The following is a 16,579-nucleotide window of genomic DNA, read 5'->3' as shown; positions in this document are numbered from 1 at the left end:
TGTAGCAATGGAAGTACTGAAAACTGATACGGAATTTTCTGACAGATTTCATTTTCTATGGATATGAAGAAAGAGGCATCAGGATGACTTCCAAGAGTTTTGTCTCCAGAATGTAAATATGGAAGACTGTATAAAGAGCAGATTGGGGGGGGGAATATAGTAGTTATGGTTTATGTTAAATTTGACAATCATAAGATTTCCAGGTGATGTCAGATTGTCAATTAGAAGTACATATCTGAAGTTCAGGAAAGGATTCAGACTGGAAATTAAATGTTGGCATCTATCAGCATATAATGTTTAAAGCCTTGAGGAAGTTCACCAAAAGGGTTTTTTTTTGTTTTTGTTTTTGTTTTTGTTTTTTTGCTTTTTGGGTCACACCCAGCGATGCTCAGGGGTTACTCCTGGCTCTGCACTCAGGAATTACTACTGGCGGTGCTTGGGGGACCATATAGGATGCCGGGGATCGAACCCGGGTCGGCCGCATGCAAGGCAAACGCCCTACCCGCTGTGCTATCGCTCCGGCCCCTTATTTTTATTTTTTTTATTATTTTTTTTTCTGAATAAAGTTTATTTATTTATTTATTTTTATTTTATCACCATGTGGAAAGTTACAAAGTTCTCAAGTTTATGTCTCAGTTATACTGTATTCAAACACCATCCCTTCACCAGTGCCCATATTCCACTACCAAAATACCCAGTATACCCCCCGCCCCCCACCCCAACTGTATAACTGATGAATTTCACTTCATTTTCTCTTTACCTTGATTACGTTCCATATTTCAACACAAAACTCACTATTGTTGTGGGAGTTATACCCCCAAACAAGATAGCACTACTAAGGAAGCATTTGATAATTAGTTTTCCATTGAAAGATTGTATGTTTCCAGGTTTAGAAAAGGTCACGCGGCCGCGTTAGCGGCTGAGCGGCTCAGATGTGTCCCAGTCCCGAATCCTGGAGCCGTGTTAGTTGCTGCTCAGTGTTGCCAGGGCTCCATCTGGAGAAGGTGTGCTGGCTGCACCTCCTCCTTCCGGCTCCCCGGTGTTGCTGGCCCCAATTCGGGTCCGGAGCATTTTCCGGGCCGTGTTGCTCACCAGAATGCCTGGCTGCTTCTCTGTTGAATGTGGCAAGATGGCGCCGAGGGTGGGTCGAGGGCGTGACTTCCGGCGGGCGGGACCACTTGGAGGCTGGGCTGGCGCCGCCCCACTCCAGCGCCCCCCCCACCGCGGCTCAGATGTGTCCCAGTCCTGAATCCCGGAGCCGTGTTAGTTGCTGCTCAGTGTCGCCAGGGCTCCATCTGGAGAAGGTGTGCTGGCTGCAAAAAAAGGGTTATTTTTATTTTTGTATCTTCCCCCTTGGCTTCACTGTTGTGATGTCTGGGGATCACTCATTTGATAGCAGCATTTACACAGTTGGCCAGGATGCTTGATGCTCATGGAGGGGAGGGTTGCAGAGCAGGAATAACCCTGAGCATCTCCAGGTGTGGTCCCACGGGAACAAACCTAAAGATGTAGAATGTGTACTCCAGACCTATTGGACTATTGCTTTGGCCTCCAAATGCTAATTTGTTTTGAGGTTTGAGAGGGTCAGGGCCATGGCCACTAATACTCAAGGACTACTCTGAGCTCTATTCTCAGAGGTGGTTCTGGCCACAACCAATAATACTCAGGACTACTCCTGGCTCTGTGCTCAGGCAGTGTTCAGGGGACCTTACTATGAAGGAGAATGAACTGAGATTATCTGCATACAGGGCATCCACTTTAACCCTGCGCTGTTTCTCCAACCCCTGTTAATTATTATCTTTCTTTGGGGCCACACTCAGCGGTGCTCAAGGTTTAGTCCTGGCTCTATGCTCAGGGATCCCTCCTGGCAGGACTCAAAGGATCATATGTGGTGTGGGGTTCAAACCTGGGTTGGTCATGTTCAAGGATAGTGCCTTAACCCCTATACGATCTCTCTAATCCCTACTAATTCTTTTTAAGTTTCCCCACCACCACCACCACCTTGCATTATCTCTGTTCTTAGTTTCTTCTTTCCTGGCTTGCTCTTCAGCTTGCTTCCAGTCTTTCAAATTGGAGTAGCTGATTGCTCCTTTTTTTAAAAAAAAAAAATTTTTTTTCATTGAGTCACCATGTGGAAAGTTACAAAGTTTTCAGGTTTAAGTCTCAGTTATACAATGCTCAAACACCCATCCCTTCACCAGTGCACATATTCCACCACCAAGAATCACAGTATAGCTCCACCCCGTCCCCCCACACCCCTAGCCCTTCCCTACCACCCCTAGCCCCCCCCTTGCCTGTGTAACTGATAAATTTCACTTTACTTTCACTTTGATTGCATTCAGTATTTCAACAAAACTCACTATTATTGTTTGGAAAGTCTCCCCCCAAAGTCAGACCTGCTGAAAAGCCACTAGGTGTGGTCACTCGACCTCATACCTCTTCATTCTCAGCAATGATTGCTCCTTTTTAAGAGAAGCACTAAAAGCTGGCTGATTAGAAGTTTTGTGAGTGGAGCTCAATGTGTTGTCATCAGGTGATGTTTTAATCAGTCCAGAGTGTGTAAATCAGTGTCCTAATTTTCCTGGACTTGCACAGTACAAGGTGGGTGTGTGGGGGAGAAATAAGTGATAAATTATAAAATAGTTGGTACTGAGAATAAGAGCTGGAACTTGAAGGAAAGGAGAGATTATTAAGGATAAAGGAAAGTCTGGGGAGGGGTTCCAGAAGAGGGAGAGGTGTAAGCTATGTCTCTGAAAATGATTGTTTTGATTTGGTGAAGGACCTTTAAAGTTGGAAAGAGGAGTTGAAATGAAGGTGAGGGTTTAAACAGATGGAGGGAGAAAAGGCTATTGAGTTTCTTTCAAGCATTAATTAATGTTCATGATTAGTGGTGAGACTCATTACATTTTCAAGAAGAGTGCAATTACAAAAACAAGAATTTAAGAAAATTAACCTAGCAGTAGAAAACATGCACTGGTTTTAAACTAAATTCTTGATGTGATTTTTGCTTTTCAGTATAAATACAGAGACCTAACTATACGTGAAACTATCAATGTTATTACTCTCTACAAAGATCTCAAACCTGTATCGGATTCATATGGTAAGTTTATACAATAAAAATACCAATTATTATACTTTGACTTAATTTTTTGTCACTGATTGTTGTCTCCTGTTTTCCATCATTTGTTGGGTTTTCAGTTATAAAATTGAAGCTCCTCCTTTCATGGGTTCAATCCCAGGCACCACTATGGTCTCCCAACCACAGCTTGGAGTGACCCCTAAGTGCAGAGCCTGGAGTAAATCCTGAGAACAGCTGGGTGTGGTCCAAAAATAAACCAGAAAAAAGTGGAGGGAGGAGGTAGGAAATTAAAGATCTAATAACAGCTTTTATTACATTTGTTCAGTTATTTTCTCTAACATAAAAGGATACTCTAACATAGAGACTTAAAGGGAATGTTAAATATAGTTCAGTCCATCATTTCCCAAAATATTACCATAGTTGTGGAGAACATTGCTTGAGGATATGGGGGGATTTTTGTCATTATGCTTGAACAATTAATTGACTTAAACAAAACTAAATCATTTGTATCACGACATTGCAGAGCAATGTTTAATGTATATTAAAGTATATAAAGCATATACCTCATTTATATACAGTTATCTGCCTCACTAGTGGGGAAAAAAGAATATATAGTAAGATTACTTAGCTGATTGGGGAAAAAAGAATATATAGTAAGATTACTTAGCTGATAAACTCATCCTGTCACCCTCAGGTTATTTTCTGTATTTTTAGGAACACATTTTACAGAACTGTTTTCTGGGCCATGATAGAGATGAGATTTTTTTTTCCCCTGGGTAGGGAGAGGTTGGGCCACACCTGATGGGTCAGGGCTCTCTTCTGGAAGTGCTTGTGGACCATACGCAGTGCTGGGAATTGAGCCAAGATTGGTTGCATGCAAAACAAGTACTTTAACCCCTGTACTATCTCGCCAGCCAGAGAAAATATATTTTAAGTATAAAATATGGTCCTTAATTTAATAGTGCAGCAGGTAACATTTTTCCCCCACATTCTTTAGAATAAAACTGTGTTTAAGAAATTACTGTAGCTAGAGTTGTTTTTTATTTATTTATTTTTAATTGAATCACAGTGCCATACACAATTACAAGGTTGTTCCTAATTGGGTTTCAGTTATGTAATGATCCAACACCCGTTCCTTCACCAGTGTGCATTTCCCACCACCAGTCCAATGTCCCCAGTTTCCCTCCTCCCACCCCGCCCAACTACCCTGCCTCTGTGACAGGTGTTTAATATGCTGATGTATATTAAAATATATAAAGTATATACCTTTTTCTTCTTTCTCTCTCTCTCTCTCTCTCTCTCTCTCTCTCTCTCTCTCTCCTTTTTGGCATTATGGTTTGTAATACAGATACTGAAAGGTTATCATGTATATCCCTTTACCTACTTTCAATACTCCGCTCTTGTCCAAAGTGATCATTTCTAACTATTGTCGTCATACTAGTCCCTTCTCCCCTTCTTTGTCCTAACTGCCCTTTGCCCCTGCCACACACACATTTGTGGTAAACTTCTAACCATTCACCAGTCCTCCTGTCCCCTGTTTTTCCTGGCCTTGGATATTAGTGTTATACTATATAAATAATACATATATATAATATTCAGAGATCCAGAGATTATGAAACAAAGCGCCCTGAAGAGAGCGATGCAGAATCTCGCATGGCAGAGCCTGGCAAGCTACTCGTGACGTATTTAATATGCCAAAAAAAGTAACAATAATGGGCCTCATTCCCTGACCCTGATCAAGACAGGGATGAATGGAGACATTACTGGTGCCCGCTCGAGCAAATCGATGAGCAACGGAATGACAGTGATGCAGTGATATATATATATATATATATATATATATATCCCACAAAAGAGTGCAGTCATTCTATATTTTTTTTTGTAATGTAGCAGCACTTCTATTTATTCAGCCACTGATTAAGCTGATTGAATTGGGCATGAGTATATAGAATTGTGTTTTAAATAGCCATTGTCTCTCCAAACCTGTCCCTTTGAAACTAACAAATATGCCAGTTCGAGTGAAAACCTTTGTCTCCTCCACTGTGAGGACACTGAGGGCAAATATTTTGTGTTTTATAGCTAAAACTCTCTAAATGCCATTTAACATTACGGCCTTGAGCACATTTTGACGCCTAAAGAAGAGGGATGGAAACCAGAGGATAAGTGACTCCTGGATTTCTTGAACATGAAAGACATGAATCAGAGAGACTTTTCTCAAACCTAGGGAATGGGAATGATTTTTCCTTATACCCACATACTGTACCATACAAAGATCCACAAAAATGCCCTCATTACTAAAATTAGTGTTAATTTTTAAAAATTACTTCAGTAGACGGAAAAGACTCCTCTTAACTAGAACACTAAGTGTATAGTTTTACTGAATCCTAAGGAATTTAATGTGTTAACCAAACTTACAGATGAAAAGGCCTTTTGTGTGTTTGGGGACCACACCCAGCTATACTCAGGGATACTTCTGGTCGGGCACAGAGGCAAGAGCCTTGTCTGCTGTATTGTCTCTCTAGCCCCAAACAGAGACAGTATTTTACAGATTTGTCATGCAGCGGGGAATCTCTCATTCAGGAAATAAGTGTGTTACACTTCGAGAGAAATAAAATTTTATAGCTTACATGAAAATTGAAAATGAAATTAAGAATGTAGAACAATGGATGTGGTTTGGTGGTAGAACACATGCTTCCCATGTGAATTGACTACCAAAAAACCCAGAGTAGATAGAGGTAAAGAGTCACATATTATTAAAAAGAAATCCAGAAGAATAGCCACATCATGATTGTGTTAGCATTCCAACGTACTTCTCTTCAGGTAAATGTGAGCATTTCAGCAGACGCCAAAACAGCTCTTTTGGTACGAATATTTTACATGACTGCCTTTACTGTTCCCATGATCTCTTCCAGCCTATTTTTGTTTGCTTTTTGGGCCACAGTGAGTGATGCTCAGGGCTTACTCCTGACTCTGTGCTCAGACATTACTCCTAGAGGGGCTCATATGTGGTGCCAGAGATCAAACCCAGGTTTGAAAGACAAGCTCCCCACCTGCTGCACTATCTCTCTGGCCCCGCTAGTCTATTTTTGACAGCACTACCCACATCTTTCTTGAAACCCTTAGCATGTGTATCTCTGGAACCATCCAAGCAAGTCTCATTGCTTTCTGTAATCCAAGTTCAAATAGTTCTTTTCAAAAAAATTTTTTATTAAATGATCATGAAATAAGCTGTTACAAAGTTGACCATGATTGGGTTTCAGTCATGTAGTGTTCCAACACCTATCCCTTTACCAATGTCATTTCCCACTACAAATGTCCCCAATTTTCTTCCATCCACCTTACCCCCACCTTCAGTCTGCCTCTAGGCAGACACTTCCCCTGCCTCCGCCCGCCCCCTCCTTTTTATCATTATGGTTATTGGTACAGGTACTGGAAGGTTGTTATATATATATCCCTTTGCCTACTTTTAGCACTTAATTCTTGTCCAGAGTGATCATTTCCTTTTGTTATTGTCATAGTGGTTCCTTCTCTATCCTAATTACCTCTCCCTCTTCCCTTCACTTGTGACAAGCTTCCAACATCAGGCCAGTCCTCCTGGCCCTCATTTTTATAGTCTCATACTATTGTTTGTGGTTTTTTTTTAATATCCCACAAATGAATTCAGTCATTCTATGTCTGTCCCTCTCCTTCATGCAAAAAAAAAAAATTTTTTTTTTTTTTGGTCACACCCAGCAATGCTCAGGGGTTACTCCTGGCAGTACTCAGGGGACCTTATAGGATGCTGGGAATCGAACCCGAATTGGCTGCATGTAAGGCAAATGCCCTATCCTCTGTGCTATTACTCCAGCCCCTCCTTTATGCTAATTTCATTAGCATGATACTCTCCATGTCCATCCATTTATAATCAAATTTCATGACTTCATTTTTTCCTAGCAGTTGCGTAGTATTCCATTGTGTAGCTATACCATAATTTCTTTATTCAGTCATCTGTTCTTGAGCACTCGGGTTGTTTCCAGATTCTGGCTATTGTGAATTGTTCTGCAATGAATATAGACGTGCAGATGGCATTTCTGCTGTGTGTTTTTGGGCCCCCAAGGTATATTCCCAGAAGTGTTATTGCTGAGTTTTGAGGAAGTTCAATTTCTAGTTTTTGGAGGAATGTCCATATATATATATATATATATTTTTTTTTTTTTCCAAAAGACTCAATCAGGGGCTGGAGCAATAGCACAGCGGGTAGGGCGTTTGCCTTGCACGCGGTCGACACAGGTTCAATTCCCAGCATCCCATATGGTCCCCCGAGCACCACCAGGAGTAATTCCTGAGTGCATGAGCCAGGAGTAACCCTTGTGTAATGCTGGGAGTGACCCAAAAAGAAAAAAAAAAAGACTCGATCAGTTGGCATTCTCCCAACAATTAGTGAGAGTCTTTCTCCCCACTTCCATGCAAGCACTGTTTGTTCTTGTTCTTTTGATATGTGCCAGTTTCTGTGGTGTGAGATGATATTCTCGTTGTTTTGATTTTCATCTCCCTGGTGATTAGCAGCAGTGCAGAGCAGTTTTTCATGTCCCTTTTGGCCGTTTGTATTTCTTTTTTGAGGAAGTTTCTGTTCATTTCTTTTCCCCATTTTTTGGTGAGGTTGGATGTTTTTTTCTTGTAGAATTCTATCAGTGCCTTATGTATCTTTGGTATTAACCCCTTATAAATGGGTAATGGGTAAATAGTTTTTCCAATTGCATCGGCTGTCTTTGTATCGTGATCACTATTTCTTTTGAGGTGCAGAAGCTTTTTAGTTTAGTGTAGTCCCATTTGTTTATCTTTGCTTACTCAGTGATGTTTCATCTTTGAAGATGCCTTTAGCTTCATTGTCATATAGTATTCTCCCTACATTTTCTCCAAGAACTTTATGGATTCAGGCCTGATATTGAGGTTTTTAATAAACCATTTTGATATGAATTTTTGTGCAAGATATTAGAAAGAGGTCTGAGTTCAATTTTTTTTTCCCTTTTTGGGTCACACCTGGCAATGCACAGGGGTTACTCCTGGCTCTGCACTCAGGAATCACCCTTGACGGTGCTCAGGGGACCATATGGGATGCTGGGAATCGAACCCGGGTCAGCCGAGTGCAAGGCAAATGCCCTACCCGCTGTGCTATCGCTTCAACACCCCCCCCCCCCCGGGGTCATTTTTTGCAGGTAGCTGCCCAGTTTCCCCAGCACCACTTGTTGAAGAGGCTTTCCTTGTCCCACTTTATATTACTTGTTTATTTATAAAAAATTAAGTGATGATGTATTTGAGGGTCTGTGCTAGAATACTCAGCTCTATTCCATTGGTCCACGGGTCTGTCTTTATCCCAATACCATACTGTATGAATTTTACTGCTGCTTTGTAGTACTATCTGAATTTGGGAAATATGATGCCTCCATTTTCTTTTTTTCCAAGGATTGCTTTAGCTATTTGGGGTGGGGGAAGAGTTTGTTCTGTATGAATTTCAGGACTGTTTTATCTATTTTTTTGAAAAATGTCATGGTTATCCTTGTAAGGATTGCATTAAATCTATATAGTGCTTTGGGGAGTATTGCCTTTTTGATGATGTTAATCCTTCCAGTTCACGAGCAGGGGATATGTCTCCATTTCCTCATGTTCTCTTTTATCCCATGAAGTAGTGTTTTATATTTTTCTTCTTATAGAGTCTTCACCTCTTTAGTTAAGCTTATTCCAAGGTACTTGATTTTTCTGAGGCTCAGTTGTGAACGGTACCTTTTAAAAAATACCTCTTTCTTCTCTTTCATTGTTTGTATATAGGAAGGCTTTCATGGATTTTAGGGTATTGATTTTATATCCAGCTACTTTGTTATACAAATCTATTATTTCTAGGACCTTTTTTGTATAGTCCTGCGGAAGCTTGACTTCTTCCTTTCCTATCAGGCTGCCCTTGATATCCTTTTCTTGCCTAATTGCTATGGCTAGTACTTCCAGTTCTATATTGAATAGGAATGGTGAGAGCAGACAACTTTGTTTTGTGCCTGATTATAGAGTATAGAGGGAAGGCTTTTAGTTTTCCCCATTGAGGATAAAGCTTGCTGTGGGCTTGTAGTAGATGGCTTTGACTATATTTAGGAAAGTTCTTTCAGCTTCCATTTATTGAGAGTTTTTTATCTTAAGTGGGTGCTGGATCTCATCAAATGCTTTCTCTATCTATTGATATGATCATAGAGTTTATATCTTTTCTTTTAATGATATGATGTATTATGTTGATTGACTTGTGAATCTTAAACCGTACTTGAATCTCTGGGATAAGTCCTACTTGGTCATGGTGTATTATCTTTTTGATAATAAGTGTTGGATTCTGGGCTGGAGCAGTAGCACAGCGGTTGGGCGATCGCCTTTCACGCGGCCGACCCGAGTTCGATTCCTCCACCCCTCTCAGAGAGCCCGGCAAGCTACTGAGAGTATCGAGCCCTCACGGCAGAGCCTGGCAAGCTGCCCATGCGTATTGGATATGCCAAAAACAGTAACAATAAGTCTCTCAAAGAGAGACGTTACTGGTGCCCGCTTGAACAAATTGATGAGCAACAGGATGACAGTGACAATGACGGTGGATTCTATTTGCTAGTATTTTGTTGAGGATCTTTACATCTGTGTTCATCAGGGATATCGGCCTGTAGTTTTCCCTTTTTTTGTGATGTCTGTCTGCTTTTTGTATCATGGTGATGTTTGCCTCATAGAACTGTTTGGGAGTGTTTCTTTTTCTGCAGTTTCCTGGAAAATCTTGAAAAGGATTGGCAGTAGGTCCTGTTTAAAGGTTTGGATGAATTCACTAGTGAATCCGTCTGGGCCAGGGTTTTTGGCCTAGGGGAAACTTTTGATTGCCACTTCAATTTCCTCAATAGTGATAGGTCTGTTCAGGTAATTCAGATCTGCTTGGTTCAGCCTTGGGAGGTTATAGAAATCCAGAAATTTATTTGTTTCTTTAAGGTTCTCTTGTTTCGTGTCATAAGGATCCTCAAAATAGTCTCTGATGGACCTTTTAATTTCTTTGGTTTCTGTTGGAGTGTCCCTCCTTTCAAGTCTACATAATTATTTTATTTATTTATTTTTTGCTTTTTGGGTCACACCAGGCGATGCACAGGGGTTACTCCTGGCTTTACACTCAGGAATTACTGTTGGCGGTGCTTGGGGGACCATATGGGATGCTGGGAATTGAACCCAGGTTGGCCGAGTGCAAGGCAAAAGGCCCTACCCGCTGTGCTATCGCTCCGGCCCCTAAATAATTCTTATCAGTATGCTTTTAGGTAAACAAAGTCCTAAAGTTTTAAAAGTTGGTTTTTAAAAAGCAGAATAAATTGCAAGTTTATAGTTGTCAATTGAAAGTAAAATAACTAAAATTGGCAGTATTTTTCTTGTACTATATCAGCATTTCCTATGGTTAATTCCAGATTATTACTAGTAATAACAGTCCATCTAATAGTAATTATATTTCCTAATAGAGATAGAAAAACATGTATAATATACTTAACATTTCTTAGATGTGATTATGTTGCATTTCTTATATAATGTAAGAAACACATTAAAAGATCTATATTTGGGAATTTTTTTAATACTGTGATTTATATTGGGGGTATCTAATGCATCATGATATTATTAGTTTAAAAGTATGTTATTTATAGTAATTTTTTGATTGGGGGTGTGCCTTCTACACGGTGCTCAAGGGTCTCAGTGATACTTGGCGAACTCAGCCTGAGTTTCAATTCAAGTTTCCCAGGGATGCAGTGCTGCAGGGCCCTGCTGTGCTGGAGACACCCAGTAGTACTCAATGCCAACAGGGCCAAACCTGGGCATGCTTGGGGCATTCAGGGCCATATCTGGCGATGCTTTGGGATTTCCAGGACTACACCCAGCAATGCATGGCAAATCATATGGTGTCAGAGATTGAACCTGGGTCAGACTTATGCTTGGCATGTAATCTTAACTGCTGCACTGTATCCTGGACCCTGGAGTGATTTTAAGTAAACGTTTATAGTTATCTTAGCTGTGATCCATAACTCATATTTACTGACAACTATTGCAGTCATGCCCCTTTCCAAGTAATTCACAGTGTCTTTACTCATTCAAAAAACTGATTTCAAGGACAAGTGATAATACTGTGTGTTTGTCTTGCACACAGCCAATCTGGGGTTCAATCCCCAGCATCCCACGTGGTCCTCTGAGCACCACCAGGAGTAATACCTGAGTGCAGAGCCAGGAGTAATTACCCCTGGGCATTGCCAGATGTGACCCAGCAAGTAAAAACAAAACAAAACAAAAAATACCACAAAAACCTGATTCCACTAAATCAATAAAGGATACTTTGTTATTTGACAACAGTGGATGGTATATTAACATTTGGCCACTTCCAATAGTAATAATGAATTTTAACTAGTGTTTCTGAAATGATGACTTATGGGAGTATCTTTGAAATGATCATGATTAAATTATTGTTCTTTTCTTTCAGTTTTTAATGATGGCAGTTCCAGAGAACTAATGAACCTCACTGGAACAATTCCTGTGCCTTACAGAGGTAACACCTAATTTGTTTCTAGTACAGGTGCATTTTTATTTACTTAGTACATTACCTAAGAGTTATAGTAAATTAAACCTATTTTCTCATGATTCTCACAATAGGTTATAACTTGTAGTTGAACTTCATTAGCAGCAACACCTAATACTTTTCAGTTGTCTTTTCCTTAGTTACCTCTAAACTTCAGAGTACTGGAGAAGTTTTTTGAAATACAGCACTGGAGAGTGATATTAGGTGTTAGATACCCTTTCAGCCCATTCAGACTTTCCTGACAATGAAAGTCTGTATAGTTTAGGGACTAAGATTGGAGGCTCTAAAGTCAGGACAGAGTTAGGTTTTTGTTCTTGCTTGCTTTCTAATTTATTTAGTGACACAGGCTTCTATACATTTGGGTAATAGCTAGTGATACATTTAGTTATACCTAATTAAAAATATTGTAGGGACTAGAGAGATAATACATTGAGTAGGGCATTTGCCTTGCACCTGGTCAGCCTGATTTTGAGCTCCATCATCTCACATGGTCCCCCAAGCACTGCCAGGAGTAATCCCTGAGCATCGCTCAGTGTGGCCTAAAAAGCTAAAATAAGTAAATAAGGGTTTTAAAATAATTCGTTGTGGTAATGTATATAAAGGATTTAACACAGAAGGATCAGAGATGTAGTTCAGTAGTAAAGCACTTGCCTTATGCTGGGTTAGGCCCAGGGGTTGAACCCTAGCATCATACACACAAAACTTTTAATGGGGTGGTAGGGTTAATTGCACATAACCTAGTATATAATAAACAGATATAAAAAGTATTTATTATTGTAATTAGGTGATAATTGTGTTAGCCACTCTCTGCTCAGGTACTTAAAAGTATAAGGGAGAGGCTGAAGAGATGGGCGGGTAGGGCGCTGTTCCGGCTTCAGTCCTCAGCACCATATACAGTTCCCTGAGCAGAGCCAGGACTAAGCCTTGAACATTGCTGGGTATGGCTCAAAAATTTGAAAGAAAAAAAATTGAGGGGCTGGAGCAATAGCACAGCGAGTAGGGCGTTTTGCCTTGCACGCGGCTGACCTGGGTTCAATACCCAGCATCCCATATGGTCCCCTGACCACTGCCAGGAGTAACCCCTGTGCATCACCTGGTGTGACCCAAAAAGAAAAAAAAAAGTAACAATAAACACATTATTTAAAAAAAAAATGATAAGGAAGCACTTAGCTTTGTAAAGGACTTCTGTTTTTGTTCATGATTATCTTATTAATTTCGGACCTGTGTCCCTTTAACCTACCCACTGTTTTCACATAGTCTCTACTGTGGATACAAAGGTGAATAGAAATAATACCCACAGAAGAGTGACTGATACTGGTAGAAGCAATTAGATCAAGTACTCTATAATTGCTATAGAATGGTACACTTTAAAGATTCTGTGAGATTTCAGAGGAAAGCAGAACTACATGAAAAGAGATTGAGAAAATGACATTTGAACTTACATTAAAGGGTAAGCCATCTATTCATAACATCACTTAAGAATCAGCATTGTTCATTGTAAGTTTGATAAGTTTAGTGAGAACTAGACAGAAAAATCAAGATTATTGACTTTGCCTTAGCCCTAGGGAAATAAACTCCTGTAAGGAAAATAGGAGTATATAAGGTAAGAGGGAGGGGACTATGTACATAATTAAAGCCACCTAGTATATATATATATATATACACACACACACACACACACACACACTTTTTAACTACTATACTAGTGTTGCTTAGGGTATACTTTGAACTCGGCTTGAGGAGGGCTCCCAGTGGTTTTCGGGGGACCATGTGATGCTGGGGATCAGCAGGAATAGGCCACATACCAAGAAAGCACCTTAGCCTCTGTACTCTCTCTCTAATCCCTATTCCCTTGTCATTTTTCACATGACATAGACGCCAAAGCATAAGTAATTCTGGAGAGTTTTAAATTTTTACAGTTTTAGTAGACCACAGAAAAAGCTTAGGCATTAGGATAGCTTCTATTGGATTTATTTATTTATTCACTTTAGAAGTAGTTTTGCGTAATAAGCTAAATGTAAAATTCCACAACTACCTGCTTAAGTAAATTCATGTTTATATGAAGTACAACTTTTTCTAAGTGGGAAAAATATGATCGATGGTTCAGTAGTTATTTTGTACATTAGATTTTGAGTATAGTGAGAACATGCAGTGATTTATTATTGAAGCCTTGAAAACACATCAAATTTGTCAACTGAGGAAAGCTACGACATAAAGCAAATTGGAGATTATGTTGATCCTATATAACTACCTCTGAAAATGCCAAAGGCATATGTCATGCTGTGGTTATCAGTCAGCATCAAATGACCCAATTCAGACAGGTGAATTGGGTCATTTAATCTGGCTTTTGGCCAGGGACTTTCAAGGTGGTTTGATAGATCTTTATCCTAGAACATCTTGACCCATGATCTTCCTTCTGTATTCTCCCCCACTGAACATTACTGAAATGAGAAGTAGTCTACTAGGAAAGACTACTAGTTGGGTCAAAAGATTCAGGAAGAATGTTTTCACAGCAACAAGCAGACACTAGTGTGTCAGTCATATGATATATCTTCCAGTCTGAAAATGTGAGAAACTGATCAAAAATAGAACTTTTAAATATAAAATATTTGTGATTATTTTTTTTTAAGCCTTACTGGTTGTAGTTGCCTAGTTAACCTCATAAAGCCATTATTAAAATATTGTAAAAATGGAGTAATTGAATTTTCTCTATCTGTCTTAGGTAATACATATAATATTCCAATATGCCTGTGGCTGCTGGACACATACCCATATAATCCTCCTATCTGTTTTGTTAAGCCTACTAGTACTATGACCATTAAAACAGGAAAGCATGTTGATGCAAATGGGAAGATATATCTTCCTTATCTACATGAATGGAAACATGTAAGTATTAATGGTGTTCTATGAATCAGTTCTATTTTATAAATTTCGTACACTAGCATCTGCTTTATATTAACATCCTTAAGAATCCCAAGAAGAATAGTTAAGTTTTCATAATGGACTTAACACTAAGCTAAGAGTAATCAGGAAAAACCCAGTAAAAGAAAAATATCTTACATTTGTATAGCGCTTGGTAATTTACATTCTTTGTTTTTTGTGCTTGAATTGAACCTTTAAGAATAAATAGAAGAGGGGCTGGAGCAACAGCACAGTGGGTAGGGCGTTCGCCTTGCACTCGGTCAACCCGGATTCGATTCCCAGCATCCCATATGGTCCCCTGAGCACCTCCAGGGGTGATTCCTGAGTGCAGAGCCAGGAGTAACCCCTGTGCTTCGCTGGGTGTGACCCAAAAAGCAAATAGATAAATGAATAAATAAATAGAAGAGTCAGGAGATAGTACAGTGGATCAAGTACAGCTAGGCACCCAACCGAGGTTTGATTCTCAGCACCACACATTCCCCTAGCAGTCCTTGTGGCCCTCGCAGCCCTCAGCACCACCTGCAACCAAAGTACAGCTGCAGACCCTTGGATTGAATGGATCTAGTTGTTTAGAAGTGTAGGTAGGATTCAGGACCTCCTGAGCATTGCTTGGGGTGTCCATTTCATATCCCCTCCCTCCAGTGAAAAAAAAAATAGACTTTACATCATAGGAAACACTTTTTAAAAAATAGTATATATCCCGGGGCTGGAGCGATAGTACAGCGGGTAGGGTGTTTGCTTTGCACGAGATCGACCCGGGTTCTATTCTCAGCATCCCGTGTGGTGGTCTGAGCACCGCCAGGAATAATTCCTGAGTGCAAAGCCAGGAGTAACCCCTGTGCATCGCTGAGTGTCACCCAAAAAGCATTCATTTGTCATTTGTATCGCTTGTTGTCCTGTTGCTCATTGATTTGCTCCATTCGTCTCTAATTGTCCCTGTCCTTCCCAATGCTGCCATATTGGGGGCTCTTTCAGGGTCAGGGGAATGAGGCCCGTCATTGTTACTGTTTTTGACATATCGAATATGCCACGGGTAGCTTGCCAGGCTCTGCCATGTGGGCGGGATACCCTTAGTAGCTTGCCGGGCTCTCTGAGAGGGACGGAGGCTGTTTGTGGAGAGTGGCCTTGAGCATGGCTGTGGCTGGGTTCTAGAGATTTTCAGCTGCTGGGGCTCTGCTTGGGGCAGGGAGGGAAACTCAACCTGCCTCCCTCCAAGGGGCCCCCGGCAAAGATAGTCTGGTACAGAGGCAGGAGATTCTGCCCAGAAGCAAAAAAAAAAAAAGTATATATCTCTCTCATCCTCCTCACCCCTCTCCCAAAGTAAAACACTACCAATGGGATCAACTTTCGTTACTCAGAGTCTATCAAGAAAAAAATAGTAAGAAACTTTTATTTCTGTCTCTGATAGTATAGCACTGGCATAGTAGTTTTCTTCTCAAAAATAACCCAAAAATTCAAGCCTGTGGAGAACTCTTAGGCAATCAGGACCTGTAGGTCGAAGGTCTTAAAAAGAATGGCACTATAAAGAGATGATCTAACATTCTGCCAGTTACCCCTACATTGAATTATTGATTTTGTTACTGGGTTAGACAGAATCTAGGCAGCAGAGAACCCAGGAGGCAAAGGATTGCAGGGTTTTAAGGTTTCTAGCAGAAAAGACAAAAGTTGCTGTTTTGTCTGCCAACACAGCCAGTGCTTTCAGAGCCAAGGCTTAGAAGGAAAGGAAGCTACAAAGAAGTCAGGTGGATAATCTGAGTTTCTCCTTCAAGGAATATCCTGAATTCCTAAACTTCAAAGACAAGATGCTAGGCAGGAAGTCTCTGAAAAATGTAGCCATGTTCTTAGTAGTCTCAGCTTACAATAAGGTGTAAGTATGTTTTGTATATGGGATCCCTGGCACTGTGTAGTCCTCTGAAATCATCAGGTATGACCCTAAACATCCCACAATGCCCGCTCACCCCCCCAAAAAAAGTGGAAATCTTAGAATT

General features: G+C 40.4%; 1 protein-coding gene across 1 annotated transcript in view; it reads left to right on the top strand.

Annotated features, from left to right (window-relative positions):
* TSG101 (tumor susceptibility 101) overlaps positions 1–16,579 on the top strand; it is a 54,142-nt gene that overhangs the window by 4,172 nt on the left and 33,391 nt on the right. Inside the window, exons 2-4 of the mRNA XM_055142228.1 lie at positions 3,016–3,100; positions 11,574–11,639; positions 14,392–14,555. Of these exons, the coding sequence (XP_054998203.1) occupies positions 3,016–3,100; positions 11,574–11,639; positions 14,392–14,555 (315 nt within the window). The remainder of the gene's footprint in view (positions 1–3,015; positions 3,101–11,573; positions 11,640–14,391; positions 14,556–16,579) is intronic.

The sequence above is a fragment of the Sorex araneus genome, chromosome 6 (assembly GCF_027595985.1).
Source record: "Sorex araneus isolate mSorAra2 chromosome 6, mSorAra2.pri, whole genome shotgun sequence".
NCBI lineage: Eukaryota > Metazoa > Chordata > Mammalia > Eulipotyphla > Soricidae > Sorex > Sorex araneus.
The sequence above is the reverse complement of the archived record's forward strand: the minus strand, read 5'-3'. Positions and strand labels throughout refer to the sequence as shown.